This window comes from Rhinolophus hipposideros (genome assembly GCF_964194185.1).
Source record: "Rhinolophus hipposideros genome assembly, chromosome: 23".
Lineage (NCBI taxonomy): Eukaryota > Metazoa > Chordata > Mammalia > Chiroptera > Rhinolophidae > Rhinolophus > Rhinolophus hipposideros.
This window is the reverse complement of record NC_138069.1, coordinates 9,074,529-9,099,366: the sequence shown is the minus strand read 5'-3', so window position 1 is coordinate 9,099,366 and position 24,838 is coordinate 9,074,529. Positions and strand designations below refer to the sequence as shown.

At 37.6% G+C, this 24,838-nt stretch overlaps 1 protein-coding gene across 3 annotated transcripts in view; it reads left to right on the top strand.

Moving 5' to 3' along the window:
• The first annotated feature begins 9,505 nt into the window (after nucleotides 1-9,505).
• FNIP1 (folliculin interacting protein 1) overlaps nucleotides 9,506-24,838 on the top strand; it is a 113,742-nt gene continuing 98,409 nt past the window's right edge. Inside the window, exon 1 of one of the 3 annotated variants that reach the window (XM_081035781.1) lies at nucleotides 9,506-9,727. In XM_081035781.1, coding sequence (XP_080891907.1) covers nucleotides 9,636-9,727 — 92 coding nt within the window. In that variant the 5' untranslated portion in view covers nucleotides 9,506-9,635. The remainder of the gene's footprint in view (nucleotides 9,728-24,838) is intronic. The other 2 variants (XR_013992405.1, XM_081035782.1) reach the window with 2 other exon arrangements.

Here is a 24,838-nt window from a genome sequence, read left to right as displayed (position 1 = left end):
CAGCTGTGGCTGAATTTTCACTACTTTGAAGACCTGAATGTGAAGTCAGAGTCTATAAAGCAAAATGTCTGCCTGAAATTCTATGAAATTCAAAAAACAAAATTTCTAATTATTTGTGATATACCCTGTTAATGGAATTCTACTGAGATTCTTATAATTTAATCTTAATAAGTTAAGAAAGAAACATTTTTCTGTATGCTTCTTCAATATACGTATTTATATTGTAAAATAAGAACAAAAAGCTTATATTAGAGGACTGTACACTAAATAGATAATAGCCACTGTTTATAAAAAGCTGACACAAGAGTACTGTGTAACTCCTTTTGATTGTTTTCCCCCAAAATTTATCCTTTGTATGGATTAAATTTAGTAAAGTTGTTGAAGTACTAAAAATGAAAATGCTTATGAGCTATTTTTAACAGAACTTAATTGGAACCACATGAGTGAGAGACCTACTTCCAGGTCTGACTGAAAGAAACTCTACACTCAAGGATTGCTGAAGCAGGGAATGTATAATATGTACAGTCAATCATACCCTAAGCCTTTAATATATTACCTCATCCCTAAACAACCTTCTTTAGCTAATACTATCTGTAGGATTTTTTTTTTTTTGTAATATAACTTGTCACATCCCAACAATGCCTTTCCTATAAAGCAGGAATCCTATTGTCGGTTGACAGACACAGTTCTATAACTATTGGAGAGATTTTTAACTCTGATGGTTTTACTAATGTAATTATACATAAAAGTGAATATGAGTCAAATTTTCAAAGCTTCTTTCATAAGAAAGAAAATTCTAAAATCAATGAATTGATTTGAGGTTACATAATCAGCATTTATTTATTTTTAAGTAGAGGTCTCATAAAGATATTCTTTCCTTTTTTTACATATATTTTAAAAAATTTATTGGGGTGACAATTGTTAGTGAAATTACATAGATTTCAGGTGTACAATTCTGTATTACATCATCTATAAATCCCATTGTGTGTTCACACCCAGAGTCAGTTCTCCTTCCATCACCATATATTTGATCCCCCTCACCCTCATCTCCCTCCCCCCACCCTCTTACCCTCTGGTAACTACTAAACTATTGTCTGTGTCTATGAGTTCTTGTTTCTCATTTGTTTGTCTTGTTCTTTTGTTGTTTTTGGTTTATATGCCACATAGCAGTGAAATCATATGGTTCTGCTTTTTCTGTCTGACTTATTCTGCTTAGCATTATACTCTCAAGTTCCATCCATGTTGTCACAAATGTTCCTATATCATCTTTTCTTACCGCCAAATAGTATTCCATTGTGTATATATACCACAACTTCTTTATCCATTCATCTATCGAAGGACATTTTGGTTATTTCCATGTCTTGGCCACCGTAAACAAAGCTGCAATGAACATTGGAGCACACGTGTCATTATGGATAAATGTTTTTAAATTTTTTGGGTAGACACCCAGGAGAGGGATTGCTGGGTCATATGGTAATTCTATTCGTAATTTTTTGAGGAACTTCCACACTGCCTTCCATAACGGCTGCACCAGTAAAGATATTCTTGTAAATGATTTGACAAGGCCTTAAGCCACTAACAAAGCTTTGTGATTTCTGTTTTATATTTTCATCTACAGGTGAAATATGGGAAAGTTGTTAAGAAATGCATAAGAGATCCTTAATGATGGTTGCTAGAACGAAATTTAGACCTGAATTCTAAATCTGTACTCAACTAAGCCGTTAACTCCTATGGTTGTTTTTCAAAGCAGAAATGTGATAAGCAGTGGGGGAAGAAGAAATGAAATAGAAGGCCCATTCCCAGCCTTCAAGGAGTTTATAATCCAAGGGCAAGGGGAGATAATGAGAACGATAATGGATTATTTGATAGTTTAATCCGGTGGTAGATTCCTGTGAGAAAGAATAACTGATTTTAGACTGAGCCTAGTGGGGCTAGAGGAAATAAGTATTTGATAATTTCATATTGCTGTTAAGGAAAATTATAGCTAGTTCAGAGAGGTAAATACTTGGCCAGGATGGTGTAATTTCGAAAGTTACAGAGCCAAGATTTGAAGGCAGGACTATTTGAGTCCAATATTTTTTATTTGTTTGTTTTTTTGTTTTATTGGCTAGAGCCCAAGGAAAGGTGGGAAGGAGGAAGGAGTTGCAATTGGTGTTTAAGGCTTAGGGGTGAAGGACATAACTTTAATTATGATTATGAGGAAGCAAAGTAGGATAAGCCTGCTTCCTGTCTGTCAGACATGAGAAGTCCAAAGAGGATTCCTGTTGGCAAGTCCTAGGAGAAGGTTGTATCTTACCTTATATCCCATAGGTAGGGCTGAGAGGTCTTTCTGTGAACCTCCCTGGAAGAGCATCAAAAAAGGAATTTATCTCTTTCTGGAGAGAGGGCCTTCATAGTTTTTATCATGTTTTCAAAGTGGTCTGTGATGTGAAAAAGGTCACCAATGGGACTGGGCCACTTTATTTCAGCATATGACTAATTAAATTTTATTTTTAAGTATTTAAAATTATATTTTTAAATTGTACTTCATGAAAAAGAAAATTATCTCAGGTCATAAGTACCCAGAAAAATTCAGTTAAAGATGCACAAAAGGCCAGCCAGGTATTATGTAATTTCCATTTAAAAATTTTTAACAAGTATTTTTTTCACCTCTCCAAGGTTTGATTCATCATGGTTTATTCAGTTATGAATCTTTATTTCGTATTGTATATATGTAGCATATGTGTTTACATGAAGAGTATGATGCCCAGATTTCCCAGATAAATGTTACTTTCAACCTCTCCTGCTCTGCTATTGCTTTCTAAGTTGCACTCTAAAATGTTGAATCATTTTACACCTTAAATCCTCCCTTTACTTCCTATGTTCTTCTACCTACGCAACAATCATTCTTCACCTGTTCACGCCCATGTTTCTTAAAAAGAGTGCTTTCTGCTTTCTCACTGATTTGTCACTGCCCAAACCTCTTCTTCCTCTCCCTATCCCCAACGCTATACATAGAGCCTGACTGGCTTCAACTCTGGTTCTCCAATGACATTGGTCCCCTTAAGGTTACCAGCAAACTCTGTTATGCTAATCTAAGGGGTATTTTTCATTTCACATCTTATTCAACCTCTCCCAGCTATGTTGTTGCAGACTATTATGTCCTTGCTTCTTGAAAGCGTCCAGTAAGGAATAGCCTCTCTGAAGCATTATTCTCCAGCTTTTATCTCATCTCTAGCATTTCTCTTCCATTTCTTCTGAAGGCTTGGTTTCCTCTGTCTTTAAATTTTTGTGTTTCCTGGAGTTCTAGTCTAGGGCATCTTATGTTACAGTCTCCCTGGGTGACCTCATCTGCCACTGGCTTCAGTTATCATCTCTGTGCAGTTGACCCCAAATCTTTGTCTCTAACTGCTATGGATATTGCTAGTAGCCGTGTGTGGTGACTGTCCCGGCATCTGTCCTCCAAAGAGGTTAGTGTGTTTCCTTGTATTTATACAGCTTCTGTACTTGCTGCCCATGTGATAGCATTTATCACAATGTATTAAAATTGCTTGTCTGATTTTCTTCCTAGACTATAAGCTCCTTGAGTGAAGAAGCTACATCTTGTTCATCATTATATTTCTATTCCCCTCTACCTCCATCCTAATTGGATTTTGAATTTCCAAGCCACGTGGTTTGGGTGGGATGGATCTCACTCTTAGTTCCAAGAGTGGTCCCTTTTATGGCTTAAGTCGATTAATATAGCCCTCTCAACTCTGGCGCAGTGATTGGTTCAGGAATGAGCCCAAGACCTAAAATGATCCTGTTGGATTAAATCTCAGAGCTTTTTCTGGGATTGCTGGGATACAGACTTTTTCTCTTGGATTCTACCTGAAAGGAAAGCTGCTGGCTGCCATCTTGTGTCCACAAATGGAGTCCCTGCCTAGGAATGGAGTTCACACAGAGAAATTAGAACTGGAATGGAGAAACTGGATTCTTCACAGCACTGTTGCAGTCCCTGGATGCAGCTGTGCATGCATTGTCCATCTATTTAGCTCCAGCTAGGAGAACTAGTCTATTTCTTTTCTTTTCTCTCTCTCTCTTTTTTTTTTTCCTTTGGCTTATGCTAGTTTAGTTTATGTTTTCTATCATGTGTAACATAGAACATCCTAACTGATGGACTCAATCAGGACCTTCCTAGAGGTTCTGGCAAGCTTACTTGTCATCACCACAGGGGATCTCATGGTATCTCATACTCAACATATCCCGAACTGAACTTCTTGCTTGAAGCAGTTCTTTCTCCTGTTATCTATTTCAGTGCAAGACATCGTCATCCATCCAAGTTACCTGAGCCAGAAACTTGACCAGCATCCATGACTCATCCCACTTCTTGCAATGATGGACAGGCAGTCCATCATTGAAGTCCTGTTGATTTGAGTCCTAAATAACCCTCAGTGTTTTCCACTCTCTTCCATTCCTATTGGCTATTCTGAGTTCATGCCAGTACTTTCCTGTCTGGTTTAATGTAACAGCCTCCTCACTGGTTTCTCAGTCTTTATTCTTGTACCCTATAGTCAATTGTCTACAATGCATCCACAGGGAGTTTTCTGAAATGCTCATCTGATAGTATTGTTTTCTGCTTAAAATACCTCAGTAGCTCTCCAGTGACTACTGGATAAAAATCTAATCTTTTAAATGTATTTTTACCTACTTTTCTTAACCTAGTCCAATTTTACCACTAGATTATATTATAGGTCACTGAATTTTTATATTCTCTCTTCCCTCCAATTCTGCATGTGCTGCTCCATCTGCCTGAAACACACTTTCTCTGCCCACTTCCTCTTTTCTTTAGCTTCTCCTGTTTTTATTTTTAATCCCTATTTATTCCTTCCTTCAGAGACTCTCCTTAATTCCGCCCAAAGGTTGGTTGTCTTTCCTTGCATTCCCACGGCATCCTGAACTTGCCCACAGCACAGCATTTATCACAATCTACTATAATTGCCTGTAATGTTCTCTTTTTTCTCCTAGACTGTGAGCTCCTGGAGTGCAGGAACTACATTGTGTTCTTCATTGTATTTCCAAGTTCTAGTCCAGCTACCAGACACTTAAATATTAAACATAAATTAAAAAATATTTGTTGAAGGAATGTTTGTCATGGAAGTATGCCATTATATAAAGGACCTTCTTTTGTATACTTCTAGTAGAATTCACGATGAGGATTTCAGGCCTATTTGTTTTATATTGAAGGTGAAAGTTTGATTCCTTAAAAGCACTTATCACAATGTGTAATAACTTGTTTGCTTATTTACTTGTTAGTTTCTTAAGGGCGAAGGTTGTACCTGTCTTTTTCATTAATGTATTCTTATTGCCTGGAGTGTAGTAGGTACTTGATTTCACCATCTCTATTAGATTATTTCCAGTGGCACACAGAATTCTCTAATACCTTCCATCTGAAAAAAAAAAAGGAAATCCAATATTCCCTCCTCCCATCTTCTCTCAATTCTCATTTTTCTGATTCCTATTTTAGCAAAACAGAGGAGCTGTCTATACTTGTTTTACCACTTCCTTTCTTCCCTTTTCTATTTTGAACCTATTCTATTGAGGCTTTCACTCACATGACTCCATTGTAACTGCTCGTCAAGATATCCATGTTGACAAATCTAATGGACACTTAAATTTTTAGCGACATTCAACACAGTTGACCCCTGCCTCGTTTGGGGGACATTTTCTTATCTCGTCTTATTCCTCCTCATTCTTTGCTAGATCCTTCTCTTTAAGACCTGTAAGTATTGTCCTCTTTGAGTCTTAGTCCTGGGCCATCTTTTGTGTGTACACTTTCTTTCATCCATTCCAATATTTTAAATTCTATATATGAGCTGATGCTTCCCAAGTTTTTCTCTCCCATCCTGGCTTCTCCCCATACATTCCACTCAGAATCTCCACATGGATAACTAATAGGCAATTTAAACTTAATATATCCAAACTTGCTCGATTTTCCTCTTCAGACCTGTGCTTCCTCGGTCTTTGTATCAGGACATGACTTCCATTTAGTTACTCGAGGCAAAAACCTAGGAATCAGTCCTTGGTTTTTCTTCTCTTTACTCCTATTAGAAGTCCTGTTAGCTATATTTCCAAAATAACCCCAGTTAGCCACCATCAGCTCTTGCCTAAAATATGTGGTAGCAATAGCTCTGATCACACTTCCTGTGATTTACAAGATTGTACATAATCTGGCCCCTTGTGTTTTTCTAACACATTTCAAACATTTCCCCTCGAGAGTATACTCAGCAACTGTAGCCTCCTATTTCTTCTTCAAACAGGTAAAACCCATTCCTGTCTTGGAGCCTTTGTACTTTGTCTTCTTTCTGCCACAGTGTTCTTCACTACCTTTTTCCCGTGTTGGTTCCTTTTAATTCTTTATACCTCAGTTCAAATTCCACATCTTTGAAGAGGCTTTTCCTGATCACCATATCTAAATTTGGCACCCTCCAGTTGCTTGCTATCAACTATTTATCTCCTAGCTCCTAGCAGAACTTGCAAACATACTGTTTATTTTGCTTCTTCCCATTAAGAACTAAATTCCTGAGAGTAGGGACTTTCTTGTTCAGCGCTGTATCCTCAGTGTGTAGAACAGAGTCTGAGACCTTGGAGGGACTCACGAAATATTTGTTGAATAAATAAGTGAATGTTTTCTTAAACCACTGCCAGTCCCTTATTAGATAGGAGTAAATCACTAGTTGGTTTAAGCATTTTTGAAACTGAGGTATCCTGAATTAATCTAAGTGCATTTAGGCAGTCTTGATCATCTTGATTCTAAATGTTGTGAGATGTTATCAATGAAAATTTGTTTCAGGAAAATTTAGCACAATTGAGGCCATGCTTATTTGCGTGGTGGTTAAGGGAGCAAAATTCCAGTTTTATTGCCACTTTTTCCTATATCTGCTAACCAGAAGAGAGTGCCCTATATCTGCTAAAAAGAAGAGTCTTTTATGATATTGGAAGTAGATGGACAGAGACTGACAGACTGTTATGGTTTGGAGGGAGGCTGAATCTTCTATTCCTGAGTGAAAGTGTAGGTCTTATGTCTAATCTGTCTAACCCAACAGTTCCACATTCACATAGCATTAATGAATTAATAATTATTTCTTTCTCACATTTCCTCCTGTTGATGTCCGAAACTTAAAGAGGCTACTTTAAGACACCAGCTGCTTTGTAGGAAGAGGTAATGTTAAATAAAAGGAAAAAAATAATATACACAATTATTGAACTTGAAAATATTTTCAATTTAATCTGTATAATTAAGTATAGTTTTATGTCCTTTTTATGACAAATGTGTATCATTTCAGTCCTTTCGATTCTAATATTTGTGTATTATGCTATAACATAAAGGATATGTGATGAATGATAGCAAGTAAATTTAGTTTTTTCTGTACCTTTCAAGTATAAGACTAAATAAGACTACAGAAATGAAGCTATTACAGTATAGATAACTATATGATCCTTTTTCCAGTGGAAGTAAGAATTAAGTGTAAGTCCAGTAAGTCCAAAGTATCTCTTATGCAAGCAGTAATGTACTCTCCCTTACTATTAATATCTGTAATTATCCATGAGGTAACTGGTTTCCTAGATGAAAGCACACAAGATTAAAATATTTGGAAACTTTCTTTTGAGGGGACCTCGAACTACACTTCCCTCTGCCCAACACGGACAAGACATGAGTCCTCGTGTCTGTGGTCCTATATCGACAGGCTTCCGACTCCTTCCACATTCACACTTGTTTAGTTTAACTTGCTAGTATTAAAAAAACCCCTAAACTTCCCCAAATAATGATTTCATTCATTAATTGACTTATAGGATGTGCATTTCCTCACTTCTGAAAAATTGCATTGACTTTATTTTTTGTTGACAAAAATTCCATGTTCACATTTTGTGAGAAAAATGTACATAGCTCATTTTGCCATATTAAGAAATTTTTCAGTGTTTGGCACCAGAGTCCAGAAGATTATCTTAAGTTAATAGGTGACATAGTCCTGCTATCTTACTCTTGTGTTGCCCAGTAACTTCTGGAGGTTGGGCAATATATAGAAGAACTTTGAATAAATCTTATTCAAATGTGTCCTCCTCAGAGAGACCTTCCCACTCCCTCATTGTTTCATTGTTTAGTTCTTATTCAGAATACTACTCTGAAATTACCTTGTTTACTTTTTTAACTGTCTCTTCATACAGAAAGTTAGCTCTGTCTCTTTTTTGTTTGAATCCCCAGTGCTTAGACCAAGAGCACTTAAACATTTGTGGAATGAATTAGTTTCTTAATCATATATATATATACTTTAAAAAATATTGTACTGCTGAAACATATTGGCCACTGATATTCTCAGATATATATTCTGCTGATTACTTTCTTTTTTCTATATAAGACCACTTATTTTATAGTTAAATTCTAGCTGCAAATCAGTAGGAGTTGGTAGCCACTTAAGAGACAATTTGATTTGTATGCTTAAACTCTCAGAAAAGTATTTTTATCTAACCTTCCAACCACATAACAGTCATTTCCTGACACATGTGTCAGAGAATTGCATTCCATGGTACAAAACTTCTCGTCCTGGAGGGGGAGTGGGTGAATGAGTGGGGGTGCTGAAAATTTATAAGACCAGTTTAATCCAAACCCTGATAAATTTTGGCTCCCTGGGTTTATTAAGACTGAAAGGTCATTATGGGCCATGTTTTTCTTCTTTGGAAAGCTGTTTCCATCCTATCAAACCCATTTGTTACAATTCCACATTTCCTCTCTCCCTCCATACCTATACATTCATATTGAACCTAACTTCCAAGCCTCCTTATCGCTAACTCTGCGGTGGGGCTAATTCCCAGTGTCAGGCAGGGTTCAAGGAACTAGTCGCAAACTCTGAGAGCAGCTGTCTGCAGGTCGAGGCCATCTATGCTGGGAGGAGTCATGGCTGTGGCGGGTCTCTTGGCAGGGTCCTTCACTAGACCCCGTGAGCCGGCCCAGCGCCGTCAAGCTCTGAGTCCACACTTTTCGCGGCCCGACGCGGGCGGGCCTGTGGCCACGGGCTCAAAGTCCAGCCTTTCCCCAGCTGCACCGGTAACCCTCGTGCGCCTTTATCGGCCCCGGGGGACACTGGATGGAGGTGCGAAGCCACACGGGCTGAGAGGGGCCGAGGAGGGAGGGTTGGTGCTCCAAGCATCTCGTTTGGTGGAGGTTGCGCAGAGCAGAAGGCTTCTGCATTCCGAAGTCCCTGACGTTGTCCCTGCGCTACCCCGCTGCAGCCTCAGATAGCAGCGGACAGCGTCTCGGAGGACTGGGACCTGAGGGCGTTCCCGCCTGGCTTCTCCGGCCACCCCACCCCTCCACTGGCTTCCGCGCACGCCCCGCCCCGTGAGCCGCCACGTGAGGAAATCCACTCGCCAGCCTATGGGCGCCTGCTCCGCCCCACGCCCCCACCCTGCCCCCTGCTCCGCGCGCCGCCACGTGACGCGGCTCACCGCCAGCCAATCAACGCCGGCTTCGCCTCGCGCCCCGCCCCGCGCGCCGTGGCCGTTTGAAGTGACTAATTTCTGTCATATGACTGAGGCGCCCATGGGGGTGGCGGGGCGGCTCTAGGAGCGGGGGCCTAGTAAGCGCCCTGAGGCGAGACCCCGGCTTGGCTGTGGCCAGCATGGCTCCTACTCTGTTCCAGAAGCTCTTCAGCAAGAGAAACGGGTTGGGCGCGCCTGGTCGGGACGCGCGGGACCCGGATTGCGTGTTCAGGTAGGGCGCCGCGGGGCGGGGGGCGCCGAGCCGACGGCCTTGTGGCTCCGGGTTCCAGACGTGCTGGGGCCTTCGGTGTCCACGCCCGCGCGGCAGCGCCGCGCCGGGACCCGGACCCGGACCCGGGCGGCGGGCGGGACGGGCCAGGCAGCCGCGGACCTGCGCTGGAGGTTTGCAGCGAGGTCCTCTCCCCACCCCCCACCCCCCTGCCCCTTCCCCCTCCTCCGGGTCGGTTTGTTTACGTCCTGCTCGGCAGCCACGCGCGGCTTTGCCCCTCTGGAGCGAGCACGGCGGCCTGAGCGTAGGGTCCACGCGCCTTTCTGGTGGCAGGGAGAGTTGGGCGCGGGCTGGCTTGGACCTCAGCCGCCGTCCTCCGGGCCGAGTTCTTCCCTCCTCCCTGTGACCAGTCGCCCTCTGGGTGCTCCATTCCAGCTTGGTGGGTGGTGTGGAGAGAGCTGCACGTTTTGGCCAACCTTCATGACTGTAGAGAAGGCTGGAGGAGCGAGTGGGCGAGGGGCCGTTCTTTCAGGATTCTGGAAACTAAAATTGGAGGTGTGCGGTTACCAGACCGAGCGGCCTTGCTGTAATATTATTGAAGGAAAAATGGGAAGCCTAGAGATTATGGTTACTACTGACCCGACTGAAGCAGGACCCAATCAAATGAAGCTCGGAGGTAGAATTGACCCAAGAACAGTCCCCTTGCAACTGTTACTACAAGAAGTCGTTAAAAATAGAAAACGATAGCAAATATTTGGTGTCATTACGGGCTTTGTTAAATTTTTATTGCGGTATCTGTTGCTGGTAGAAAAACTTTAAAATTATAAGACAATATAATGTAAACCAGAATTCAAGGTAAAATTTAGTCGTCAAGCTGCATTTGAAAAGATTGTCTTTGAAACAGCCTTCATACTTGTTGCGGTGTGGAAACTTACATTTATAGAGCTAGTCTCAATGTCAAATCACTCATACTTGGTAGGACAGCAGAGAGTTATCGTTTTGCAGTCGTAGTAGGAAAAAATGAGAATCTGTTAAATTTTGCAACAGGCAAAAGTGTGAAATGACTGTACTTCACTGGTTTAAAAAGTTTTGGTATTAAAATTATTCACCCACTCTTGCTAATGCAGGTCACATTAGTTAACATTCAGTAATACATGTGGAATTGAAGTAGTAAATGGAAAGTAATTTAACTTACGAGGAGGAAAACTCTCAGTTGTGAATCTCTTGGAAAAGTGCTTAGTAAAAGACAGTTTGTAGGTTTTTGTCTTTCCCACTGGGAAATAAATGTCTTGCCATGCTCATCTAATGACTTTCTTTAAACATTTCTTTTGGAAAAACGAAAGTGCAGTCTAGATAATACTACATCGAGCTATCCAGTGAATTGAGTCAGTAGAAAGCAGGTTCAGGAGGGATATTTAAAAGGTGACAATTGTAAAGGCTTTCTGTTTCTGGGCAAAGATTGATTTGGGGTACTCAAGTTACCAGAGGTCTCAAGTCATTCATGTGAAAAAACATTTTCGTGTCTATTTAAAAAAATGTGAAGTCTACTATATAGTTGTGTAACACTACCTTAGAGTTGCCAAAGCACTTTCTCATTTGTTATCTCGTGCTATTTCACAACAACCTTGGGAGATAGGACAAGTAGCAGTATAGATAACTATATGATCCTTTTTCCAGTGGAAGAATTAAGTGTAAGTCCAGTAACTGCAGTACGTATAAAATGATTGCTTTAAAAATAAAATTCTTGAAAAAAATTTTAATTTGGTGAAGGTCATTCCATAGTTAAATGTCTGTAGGACAATTCAAGTTTTGTTCAAAAAACAATTTTCCATGTTTTTGTTTTAGTCCTAATGCGTGAACATGTGCTCTTGTTGTTTGTAGCAGGAACTCCTAACATTTGCTACAATTTCTTAATTGGTCTTTCTACCATCACACTTGCTTTTCTCCAAACTACTTTCAGCACTTCATCCTTTAAAAAAATGCAAATTCTGATCAAGATCACCTGGCAAAATGGTATACAATTTAACATTTTCTTTACAATTATTTTAAGAATTCAAAGAGATAAGTTATGTAAAGTACTTAATCCAGTGCTTAGCACAAGGCTTTCAGGAACCAGAAGTTACTATGATGATCTCCCAGTTAGTTACATGTAAACCATTCAGTTTAGGCCCAAACTCCTTAAAGTGTCCCTGTGTGGTATGGCTTTTGCAAAGTTTTTAGCCTTGATTTTTTAAATTTTCATAAGGTCATTTTTTTAAAACATAGACATTTTATTATTACACTTAAGAGGATTAACAGACATTTTTATTATTATTTAAGTCTATATTCAAATTTTCCCGATTGTCTCAAAATGCCTTTTTACAGTAGGTTTGTTTGAATCAGAACCTTAAGAGTCTGTATATTGCATTCACAGTTACATTGCTTGAGTAATTTATAACATCTCCCTCCCCCTTTTAAATATGTTTTGTAGTTGGAACTGGGTTATTTTTCCTGTAAAATTTCCCACATTCTCCATTTGGCTGCTTGCTTTCTTATAGTTTTCTTTAATGCACTGGTTCTCAGCCATGTTTTAACAAGCCCCCTCCAGGTGATTGTGATGTTCAAGTTTGAGAACCACTGCTTTGTAACTTATTCTCTTTCCTGAAAACTGGTGGATACTTTATTAGATTCAAGTTCAGTTTTTTTTTTTTTTAAATAAAAGTATTCCATAGATGTTCCTGTCCATCAGAGTTACATAATGTCTGGTTCTCACACTTTAGTGATGCTAAGACTAATTACTGGTTTCAGGTGGTATCAGCATTATTCTACATTATAAAATTATTTTTTTTTCATTAATGGTTTTACTGTCTTTTGCCTGAATTCGTTATCTTGTTAGGGGTTTTGAAATGGTGATATCCTGAATCTTTAATTCTTTCTGTATTTCCTGGAAGAACTTTCTCTTACCACCTATTTGGTTACTGTTTGCTATAGGAAAGGCACCATAAAGGTTTGATTGTTTCCCTTTATCATTTTTCAGAATAATTGATGAGTTGTTCAGGGAAGGTTTCCATTTTAATTATCATTTTATTAGTATCATCATGAGCTATTGGAGTTTAATGTGTTTTAATCCATTATAGTCAAATTGTCCATTTTTGACCATTGGAAGACTTCAAATAAACTTATGTGCCCTTTTGATGTGATCGCATTTGTCTGATAACTCCTTGCTTCCTTTGGCCTTGTCTTAAATCCCTCTCCCTCTCATGATTTTATCACCTTGGACTTGTTTTAGGTTCTGTGATGTCATGCTATGCTGTTCCCTGTTTCTTGGCCTAGTGTTCCACACCTTTTTGTTTTGCTTTTTTGCAGTGATCGTCTGTGCTTATCCTAACTATCCTAACTCCAGGAAGCCTTTTCTGATTTCTCCCAGCCTGAGTCAGGTTTCACTGTAATTTCTTCTATAGCTTACTGCATTTCCCTCTGTGACGTTTATCACAGTTGTCATTACTTGTCCTCATCTCTCTTTGCTTTCTTAAGAGCTCTCTTCAACTTCAAGGTGTATTTTGGAGTTAGAACCCTGTAGAGCCACCTGATGAGTTGTCTGTGGGAAACAGATACCTAGGTTTCTGGTTGGAGCAGTTAGAGGGACACCATTTTCTGAGGGAGAGAATATAATATGTGGAGGCTTATCTTGAACATCCTATCAAAAGTAGCGGTCCTCTTCCCTATTTTCTATCAGGACACACTGTTTATATCCTTCATAGCCCTTTTTACAACTTATGTGTCTCCCACAAGTTCATACTGTGCCAGTGTATAGCCCAGGGCCTGAGCATATATTTAGTAAATATTTGTAGAGTGAATATATGAAATAATTTTGAGGGTAGAGGAAGAGAATCAAAAGTTATATTTTGGACATTTGGTTTAGTTTTAATTGCCAATGAGATACCCAACTTAGAGATGTCTGGTTGGCAGTTTAAGAAAGTAAATCTGAAGTTCACAGTAAAGGTTGGGACTGGAGATACGAATTTGGGCTTATTGTCAGTATTACAACTAAGGGAATGGATGAGCTTATCTAGGAAAAGGGTGTAGATAGAGAATTGGAAACAACAGGGCTTTGCCCTGAGAAATCTATAATGTGTCGATGTGGGAGAGGAAAGTCTACAGTGAAAGAATGGCAAGAGGGATGGGGGTAACCAGGGGTGTGTGGTGTTAGTAAAGCTCAGAAAGGGAAGTGTTTCAAAATGATGGAATGATGAACTGTTTTGTATGCTGATGGCTGACAGGTGTTGTGAGATGAGAAACAGAAAAGTGTTTATTGGATTTATCAAGTTAGAGATAATTGGTGACCTTCGTGTTTTCTTTCTTTTTTTTCTTTTGAGGGGGGTGTGTTTGGGGGAGTAAGTGAGATAGATGTGGAATAAGTGAGAGGTGAGGAAATGGCTTCATTACTTCCTAAAGTTTTCTATTTCTGTAGGAGAAACAATCTGTACTGTGTTATTTTTTCACTCTTACTAGTCTGATTTTATCTCACATTTTGAGCTTCTGAAGTTCTTAAAGCTTCTTAATATTGTCAGTATCTGTAAGAATCTTATTTCAGAAGTTTTATTTTTTCAATGTGATTTTTATAAAAATTTGCTACATTCACAAGGGTTTTTATTGTTTTTAAAATACTACCCTACGTAACTTGTGCCTTTTAATCTTATATTAGAAACAATAGTTATAATATTCTTTACAAAGAATCCTGTGGGATCATATTTTTCTTATTAAAGTGGGAAGTTGAGAATTGTAAGGAATTACATACCAACAATCTGTTGTATCAATATTTGGTCCTATGAGTCTAATTTCGCAGTAAGAAATGCTATTATATTTTATTGTTAATTTGATTTGCTTTCCTATCTCTAAGTAGTGGTATTAGATTTTTTTAGAACCATGTTTTTTGAAAGAAAATAGGTGGAAAATATAACTTCAATATTTAGTTTATAAAACTTAGACATTTCCTACCATATAATAATTATCGTCTTAAATCCTGCTGCATTTAAATTACCTTTTAGGAAAAACTTGCTTAAAAGAAACTCCCTATATAAATTGTAACAGAACCTTCTTTGTAAGTCATGCTCACACGGTCCTCTCGTCCTGTTCCTGGCACTGCCATTCTCTTCCAAGTTGAAAATCAGAGGATCATTTTTTACTCTCCTTGCTCTCTGATTGCCACATTTGGTCATTTGCTCAATTCTGTTGGTTCAAATTCTGCAGTATCTTAGTTTTTTGCCCTTTTTCACTGTCATCTCATTTAGACCTTGAATGCTTTTCATAAAAATTTGCCATAACTTTCCCATTTCTGTGTGTTCCCCTCTATACCATTCTACTAAATTGATTTTTCTAAACCATAATTCTGATCAAACTACTCAGAAATTTCCATTGACTTCCTGTAGCTTAATAGGGGATTGCTTTGTGCCAAGCACTGTTTCAAGTGTTTTACACATTAATTCTCACAACAGCTTGATAAAGTAGGTCTGATTATCCCTATTTTATAAATGAGGTAATGGAGGCACACAGAAACTAAGAATCTTGCTTCAGGTCACATAGTAAGTGATGAAATTAAGATTTGAACGGACATTTGAGTTCCAGAGCCTTTGTTTTTAGCAAAGTTCAAACTCCTCAACTTGGCATATCATTCTCGTCTAGAATTGTAGCTTAGTGTGATGGATCTGAGTTCAGATCCCTGCCGCAATAGCTTTTGCATGTATAACCTTGGGAAGCAGTATCATGTCATTAAAGGTTGGGTATATTTTGTTGCATGTCTGAGTTGGGGAGTGGAGGCTGGAGATACAGTCCCAAGTGTTCACGGCACCTACCAGTTGTTTTGAAGATTAAATATCATGAGAGGCACTCAAATGTTAGAATTCCTTCCCAAACCTCCTCACCCCTCTGTTTATCCTCTCCAGTCTTCTAATTTTTCCTTTAGCTGTGGGTTCTGAGTCAGACTATTTGATGTTTTCTGAGGATAATCTGGTTCCTGTGTTTGCATACTACTTGGAATAATACAGCTACGACACATCTTTCTTTATAGCTCTAATAGAACTATATGGATTTCCCTATCGTGGCAGTTATATCTTGTGCTTGTTTATGAATCTATATTCCTCACTAGATTGTAAGTTCCATAAGGGCAGAACCTTTCTCTAAGTGGTTCAATGTTATATTCCTGGTGCTTGGTTGACAGAAGGCATTCAGTACATATTTGATGAATGAATGAATAAAATCATCAGTGAATTGAAAAAAATTAACAAAGGTATTTCTATTTTGGGTTATTTGCCTAAAGCAGTTATTCACTCAATGAATAGTTCAAGCATGTTTTTGTTTGACATCAGTGTTTATTACTGATGAAAATTTTATTGTTATTTCAATTTTTTATTAAGACAGAAAAGATGGTCTGATTTACCAGAAATGGGTTATATCCTCCATTTATATTCCTTATAACACCTCATACTTCCCCTTCTTATTACTTAACACATTCAGTGTGTGTCTGTGTGTTTGTGTTTGTGTGTGTGTTTGTGTGTGTGTGTGTATACACAGATGTCTTCTCTGACGTAGTCAGTATTTGCTGAATGGATACAAGATTCAATAAATGAACTAATGTACTCTTTTTGGTAGTGGGAATTTATTTCAGGAACACAGGAGATTTGGGGATACCATGGGATTCCTTTCCCATTTGAGCATTTTGGGTCTTTAGACTGTATAGATTGTTAAGCTGACTTTATGGGGAACTGGAATAACAGTTTAACCCAGCTCTTTGGGTCACAGCCAGAGCTCTAGGGACCTGCTTCCTTGTACTAAAGCAGCCCAATATAGAGTACCGCTTGATACAGCAGCATTTTATTCCAAGTCACTCCGGAGGTGGTTTGCCACTGTCATGTGCTTTTAGTCCTTCCTAGTCAAATCCTAATGGTGAGAGTGGCAGAGTTGGTTTCAAGAGCATGTGAGACAATGAGCCATTTCAGTTTATACAATTCTGATCTCATTGGTAGGATGCAGCTGGCAGGTTCTGCAGCTTTTGGCCTGCTTTTTCCCTACTCTGTTGTGGTCTATTATATAATTTTTAAAGATTTACATTTATTTTAAGAAGGTGAATAAAATGAAGGCATGATATGAGTCCCACAAAGAGTAGGGATTTTGTATTTTTGTACTAATTTTGAATAACTCCTAGTTACACATATGCTACACATTTATAAGATTCAAAAATATAATAGAAATTATTTGTGAATAATTTAAATATTTTAAATTTTTTTCAAAGGAATGCCTGAATATAAGTGAAGCATAATACAGTAAAATCCCATGTTAATGCCCTGGCTATGACATGGTTGGCTCCTGGGCTCTTGGAACACCTGATTGACTAGGTAGGCCCGAGCATCACTTGTGATAATGTGACTCTTCAAATGTAACGCGTTGAATTTTTTGCCCCTAGCCCAACAGTACTACGGTAGGAATTTATTTATAGTAAAACCCTCATGATCTTAGAGGCAACTGCTTTTTCAATTATTTTTCTGTTTATTTGAGTATTTACTTTTATATTTTTAAATAGTATGAATGGACTGTTTTTTAAAAAATTGATCTTAGACATTATGTATTAATTTTCTGTATTGGTAAAGATTTAGATCTTAAACATATACACATATATTGCCAAGACATTCACACATACCCTTCCCTTTTCCCTTCATTCGTCCAGTATTACATTTTTTGGTTACCTTAAGTGATCAAGATTAGCTATATTATTGTATTGTAAATGTTCACTACTGAGCCAAGTATATTTATGTTTTCTTGTGTTTTTCTTGGCGTTAACTGCCTTTTCTTTGGTTTGTTTGTTTTCTTTTAAATCTTTAGCCAGGTATTTGTAGATGCTTCAATAGCTCCATAAAATACCTCTCAAAACAACTTATCTCTGAGTTAAACCTGTCAGATAATTGATTAAGTCATATGTTTTCCGCCTGCGTGTCTTCTTCGTGGAGCCTCCTGCCTGTCCCGTCTCTAGCTTGCCCTGTGTCTGCTCCACAGCATCCTCATGAGGCTTCCTTTGCCTTCTTCCTGGGAATTCCTTTGACCTTTTCTTTTGTTGTTAGGATCTCTTGTTGACTGGCTTCTGTGACTTTTTCCTCTTTGGATTATTCCCTTGTTTTGCATACACCTCCAGGAGCTTCCTGAGAATGAGTGGTTGGGAGATAAATGTTTCAAGACTTTGCAAGTCTGAAAATGTCTTTATTTTTATGTTTGGTTGACAATTTGCTAGATATAGAATTCTATGTTGAGAATCATTTTAACTCAGAAATTTGAAGGCTTTGCTCTATTGTCTTCTGGCTTCCAGTATGGCTGCTGAGAAGGTCAAAGTCGTAACTTCCGACCCCCAGGAAGCGTTTGAAATTCTCAATTTTTTCTTTATTTTTTTCTGAAATTTCACAGTGATGTACTTAGTTTTTAAAAAAATTATTTGCTAATATTTGGTGGACTTTAATCTGGAGACATTTTAGTTTGGGAGATTTTCTTAAATGATTTCTTTGATAATTTCATCACTTCTTTCTGAAACTTGATTAGTAAAGTCCTCCAGGGAAGCTTCCTGTAGTGATCTTTCAAGTTTCTTGATTTTTTCCCCCTTCCCAATTTCTGTCATCTTATCTTTCTGTCCCAGTTCTGGACTATTTCATCAACATTACTTTTGGGTAAATATTTATGTGTATTTTTATTTCAGTCTTTAGTGTGGCCACCTACGACTACTTCATAGGTGTATGTACTGTATACTTCTTATTGCCTTTTACCAGGAAGCACGTAACTCCTGGTGGTCCCACTTTTAATGGTGCTAAGATTGATCAGTGGGCTCAGGGGGTGTTGGCCTGAGCCCTCCAGTTTAAAGTTGCCCATCAACTTTGTACTTAATGGTGTTAGCATCTATTGATGATGGTTTGCTAGATTATTTCAGTGATTCTCAAACTTTAACATGCCTCAGAATCACAGAGAGGCTGAGTAAAAACATAAAAGTGCTGGCCTCTATCCCCAAGAATTTATATTTGTAACAAATTGTTAAGTGTTGAACCACTGTATTCTTTCACTAAAGGTTGGAAAATCAGATGATCTACTACTTATGACTTCTTCTGAAATTAGTTTGTAAAGGAAAGGAAGTATAAATGTTTCGTTTACCAATATTCAAAATAGTGTTTTGGTGTTCTAGCAACCTTAAAAGGTGACCAATGAGGTTGTGTTTTTATTGGTTGATTTTTTTTTTTTTTCCGTGGTGGTTGTTTGTCTTCTTAATATTTGATTCAGTTCATTGCATTCATTACATTTTCTGGTGAACCGTCTTTGGCCACTGGGAGCCCTTTCAGGTTGGCTTGGATTTTTTCTTTTTTTTCTTTTTTACATAACATTAGTGTTTCTGGCACGACAATATGCTATTCCAGGCATATTTAGACAGAGACCTGGAATCAGTCATTTTCCCCAGTGATCATAGTTCCTTTTGGTAGGAATGGTGTTTAGTGACCTCTGTGTACCCTAGAGGTCTTTGTTGCCACAGGTTGTCTTATTTCTAGATCCTTTCAGAGGTCAAAACTAAGAGATATGTTTTATTTTTCTTCCAGAAATGTAAATGTTAATACGATTTGCAAATCAAATTAAATTTTAAAGTGTTTTTATTTAACATTTTTGAGTTTATATTTTCATCTTTTATGCTGAAAATCCAATAATAATTGTGATATTATTGTTACAATTGCTTAATTGGTTAATTTTACACCATATATATTAGTTCCAAAATAACACTACCAGTATTGTTACTGGCTATAATACTATTGAATGCAGTTTGAGGTTTCTTTGAGGTGCTTTGCTTTGCTTCCCCTTTTTTCCCCTTTCTTCCCTTCTCTTCTCCCTCTCCATAGTATATCCTAGCCTATTCTGGCTACTATACAGTCTGTTGTATCTATTCTAGTAGAGACACTTGCATGTGTGACCAGGAGATGTACATGAAAATGTTAAAAGGGGTTGGAATGATATCATTCCTGGGCTGTAGTGTGGAGGCTTCTAAGTCCTGACCAACCTTGGTTCTTCATCCTGTGGCCTGGTATACTGTGGCTTGTCGCCTGTTTCTAGGGAACTGTGAGTATACACTTCTTCTTTTGTGATAGTCATATCCATGTCTGTGTTTTACCATCATGCAAGTCCTGGATTCATTTTAAAACAGAATAATTTTATGAGTTTTGATGTTATTCACCTGTGTAACAAGCCCTGCAATCAAGATATAGGACTTTGTATCACCCCCAAAAGTTCCCTTGTATCAGCCCTTTGTAGTTGGTAACCAACCCCCACTTCTCCTAATTCCCAGACAATTTCTGACCTGCTTTCTGTCACTATGGATTAATTTTGCCCATTCTAAAATGTCATGTAAATGAAACCCTTACAATATGTACTCTTTTGTATCTTGTTTCTTCCACTCAGCACTCAGAATGTTTTTGAGATTCATCCATGTTTCTGCTTGTTTCAGTAGCTGATGCTTTTTGTCGAAGACCAGTATTCCATCATGTTGGTTTATTAAATTTTGTTTATCTGTACATCAGTAGATGGATATTTGGATTATTTCCAGTGTGTGGGGCTACTATGTATAAAGCTGCTATGGATATTCAGTATAAGTGTTTGTATGAACATGTTTTCATTTCTGTTGGGTAGATACCTAAGAGTGGAATTGCTGGGTTGTAAGCAAGCATGTGTTTAACTTGATAAGAAACTGTCAAACTGTTTTTCCAAAGTCTTTGCACCATTTTACTTTCTCACTACCAATGTATGATAATTCCAGTTATCACCAACCCTTGGTATTTGTCTTGTTAATTTCAGCAATTGTAGTGGGTGTATAGTGGCATCTCATTGTAGTTTATTTGCCTTTCCCTCTTGCCTAGTAATGTTCAGCATATTTTTTTGTGCTTATTGGCTGTTAATACATCTTTTGAAAGTGTCCAAATATTTTGCCCATTTTAAAATTGGATTATTTCTTGTTATGAGTTGCAAGAATTTTTTTTTTTTTGCATATTTTGGATAAAAGTTCTTTGTTGTATGTATGCATTGCTAATTTTCTCCAGTCTCTGGCTTGCCTCTGTTTTTTATTGATGTCTTTTTCAAAGATCAGAAGTCTTAAATTTGATCAAGTTTATTACAGTTAAAAATTTTTATAGTTTTTCTCCTGTGTGTGTGTGTGTGTGTGTGTGTGTGTGTGTGTGTGTATGTTTTAAGTAAATTTTGTCCTACCCTAAGATCAAGGTTTCTCCTGTTTTCTTTTAGAGATTTCATAGTTTTTGAGCTTTTATGTTTAGGTCTATGACTCATTTTGAGTTAATTTTTATATATGGAATTGTGATAGTGTTGAGCTTAATTTTTTCCATGAGTGTCTAGTTTATCCATTTGTTGAGATGTTACCTTTTGACTTTTGCATGATTAGAATGTTTTAACGTGTATCTCTTTTATATTGATACGTTGTAGTTCAGAGAGGATTTCCCAGTGAGCAATAATAAATGCTATCCACCATTTACTTGAAGTAGTATTATGTATGTTTTTGAAATGTAGAAAGAGAAATTATGAAATTTTATTCTAATAATCAGCAAAAGTGCAATGCCCTGTGCATAATATGCTTAGTAAATAAGAATATTTGCTTTGGGACTGAGCCTTAGCTGTACATAAAAACTGAAAACATTTTTATTTAGCAGTCTAGGGAGTAAAAAACAATAGAAAACTGTTTTTTGTAGAATTTTCAATATCCCCAAAGTTGAATCCAGTGGCAGAGATTCTGTCTATATATTTAACAAGAAAACATATATTTGGTAACATGTGAGAAAAAAGGGCCTTCATTTTCCAGTTTGCCAGTGGTTCTCAACCTAGTGTGTGCATCAGACTTCACTTGGACCTCTTTAAAATCCTTCAGATTTACCTCCCTGGATCTAATTCTCAGCCATCTAGCATGACTTTTGATATATAGCCTTAGTTACCAATCACTAATTATACTTTCCTATTTTCTCATTTGACCTCTTATTCATCCTGTGAGACAAGTAGTGTCAGTTTAGTTTTGCATATGCAGAAGTGACATAAACAACAAAATTCACAGAAGACATTTTTAAATGGCCTTTAAACATTTTGAATAATATTTAACCTCAATAATTAAAAATACAAATAAAGATAATTTACTAAGCTGCCAGTTTGACAAATATTAGAAAGAGTATTATGGCAAAAAAGTGGTGAAGCAAGCCCTGTTTTGTGATTGTGCAAGTGTATATGAGCACAGCTTTTGGAGAGCATCATTTGTGCAAAGGTAATCATATAAGCATATTCTAATACTCATTGAAGCATTATTTGAAGCTGTTTCAATTTAAATTGTTACTGTATCCATAATTATGAATGAGTCAATAAATTATGATACAGCAGGTCCTTGAATGATGCCATTTCATTACAACGTTGATGAGATACCCTAGGAACTTAATTCTTATATATATAATTTGCATAGTGTAAAAGTGGTTTTGTTACATTGTTTCTCTTAAAGCTGCAGAGCTGTATATACATTGGAATACTGTGTAGCTATTAAATAGAATATGCTAACTGTATTTCCTGGTAGAGATTTCCACATACATGAAGTTAAAAAAATTGCAGGGTGGTATGGAATATGTTCTTAATTTTATAAATGTATGCACATTACTTCTAGTAACATATTTATTTGTACAGGTATAGGAAAAAGTCAACAAGGAAACAAAAGTGTTGAGAGTGGTTAGTTCTGGAGAGAAAGATTGGCGAGATAGGGTTTTTCACATTTTATACTTATTAATATATTCCCTTGGCAGTAAAGTCTTTTGCTTGTATAATTTTAGAAGATATAAATATGAAAAATATAACTTGCTCTAGATAACACAACTGATATTGGCAGAGCTAGAACTTGGAATTATCAGAACTCAAGGGAGAAATTTTTGAGAGAAATATTTATAATGTAATATGAATTTTAACTGATTTGCAGTAGAAAAACATTTAAATTTGTTATTTTTAAAATTTACGTACCGTAAAATTCCCTTTTGTCTTATGAGGGTTTTCTTTTCTTTCTGATTTTTTTTTTTTTTGCACCCCTGTGTTCATAGCAGCGCTGCTTCCAATAGCCAAGTGATGGGTGCAAGCAGAATGCTCCTCAGTAGACGACTGGTTAAAGATGTGGTACATGTGTACAAGGGAACATGACTCAGTCATTACAAATAAAAAGGATGTCTTATTCTTTGCAGCAACATGGATGGACCTGGAGGGTATTACGCTCCGTGTCATAAGTTAGACACACAGAGAGACATACCGCATGATCTCACTTATATGTGGAATCTAAAGAACAAAACAAACAAAAACAGAAACAAATTCATGGATATAGAGAACAAACTGGTGGTTACTAGATGGGAGGGGGTTGGGGAGCTAGGTGGAAAAGGTGAAGGGATTAAAGAAGTGCAAATTGGTAGTTACAGAATAGCCACAGACATGTTAAAAGTACACTATAGGGAATGAAAAAAAGAAAAATTTACATACAGTAAAATTTCCTTTTGTCTTATGAGGGTATTTATTTTTTAAATCTTTTTTTATTGTAAAATACATAACATAAAATTTGCCATTTTAACCACTTTTAAGTGTACACTTCTGTGGCATTAAATACATTTACATTGTTGTGCAAGCATCACCACTACCCTTCTCCAGAAGTTTTTCATCTTCCCCGTTAAACACTAACTTCCATACTTCCTCCTCTCCCAGCCCCTGGTTAACCACCATTCTACTTTCTGTCTCAGTGAACTTGAATACTTGTTACATCATACAAGAAAAGTCATATATTTGTCCTTTTGTGACTGACTTATTTAATGTTTTCAAGGTTCATCTAAAATGTAGCATGCATCAAATTTTCCATTGCATGTGTATAGTACATTTTGTTTCGCCTTCACCCATCAATGGACACTTAGGTTGCTTCCACCTTTTAGACTATTGTGAATAATGCTGTGAACGTGTGTACTGATACCTGTTCGATTCTCTGCTTTCATTTCTGGACATATACTCAAAAGTGGAATTACTGGATACCATGGTAATTCTACATTTAATATTTTGAGGAATTGCCTGCCATACCATTTTCTATAGCAGCTGCATCATTTTACGTTTCCACCAGCAAGGTACATGGGTTACAATTTCTCCACATTCTTGCCAACACTTCTCTTCCCCTCTCCCCCTTTCCCCCCTCCCCCCTCTATCTTTCTGCCCCTTTCCCCCTCTTCCATTCTCCCCTCCCCTCCTCCCCTCCCTTCCAATGAACATTTTTGTATGAGTTTTTGGGAAGATATGTACACATTTCTGCTGAATAGGTACCTGGGATTGAATTTATAGGTCATAAGGTATGTATACATTCAGCTTTACTAGATTTTGCCACATTATTTTCCAGATTGGTTTTACCAGTTTTTATTCTACCGGTCATGTATGAGAATTCCATTTGCTGCACATTCTAATGAGGCTTGAATTTGAACTATGAATTTTTGAAATTTAGGACCTTAGTTTTACCCTTTTTGATGTACTCTGGTTGGCACAATAAATGACAGACATACAGAAGATGCCAGTTGCTGAGTGAATAATGGCATAGATTCTGGCCTTCAGTGTGCTGTGATAACAATGACGTCTCTCTCAGCTCTGGCAATTGGGAAATGGTTAGTTACCCATTAGGGGTTGCCCTTTCCTGTGCTGGTTGACAAGGTCTCCCTTCTCGCCAACACAGCAGCTTCTGGGCTCTGTACACAGGCCAGGTTTGCACTTTCTTTAGTGAGTTTCTTATCTTGACACAACTATCAAAGTCATGTCACTAACTACCATGTTTCCCCGAAAATAAGACCTAGCCAGACAATCAGCTCTAATGCGTCTTTTGGAGCAAAAATTAATATAAGACCCGGTCTTATTTTACTATAATATTTGCTCCAAAAGATGCATTAACGCTGATTGTTCAGCTAAGTATTATTTTCGGGGAAACACGGTATGATTTCAAAGCTTGCTGAAATTGTTTTTAAGCTTTGTCATTCAAACAAGACCTGCCAGTCAAATGAAAATCTGTTTTTCCTTTTATGCTTTGACTGTTTT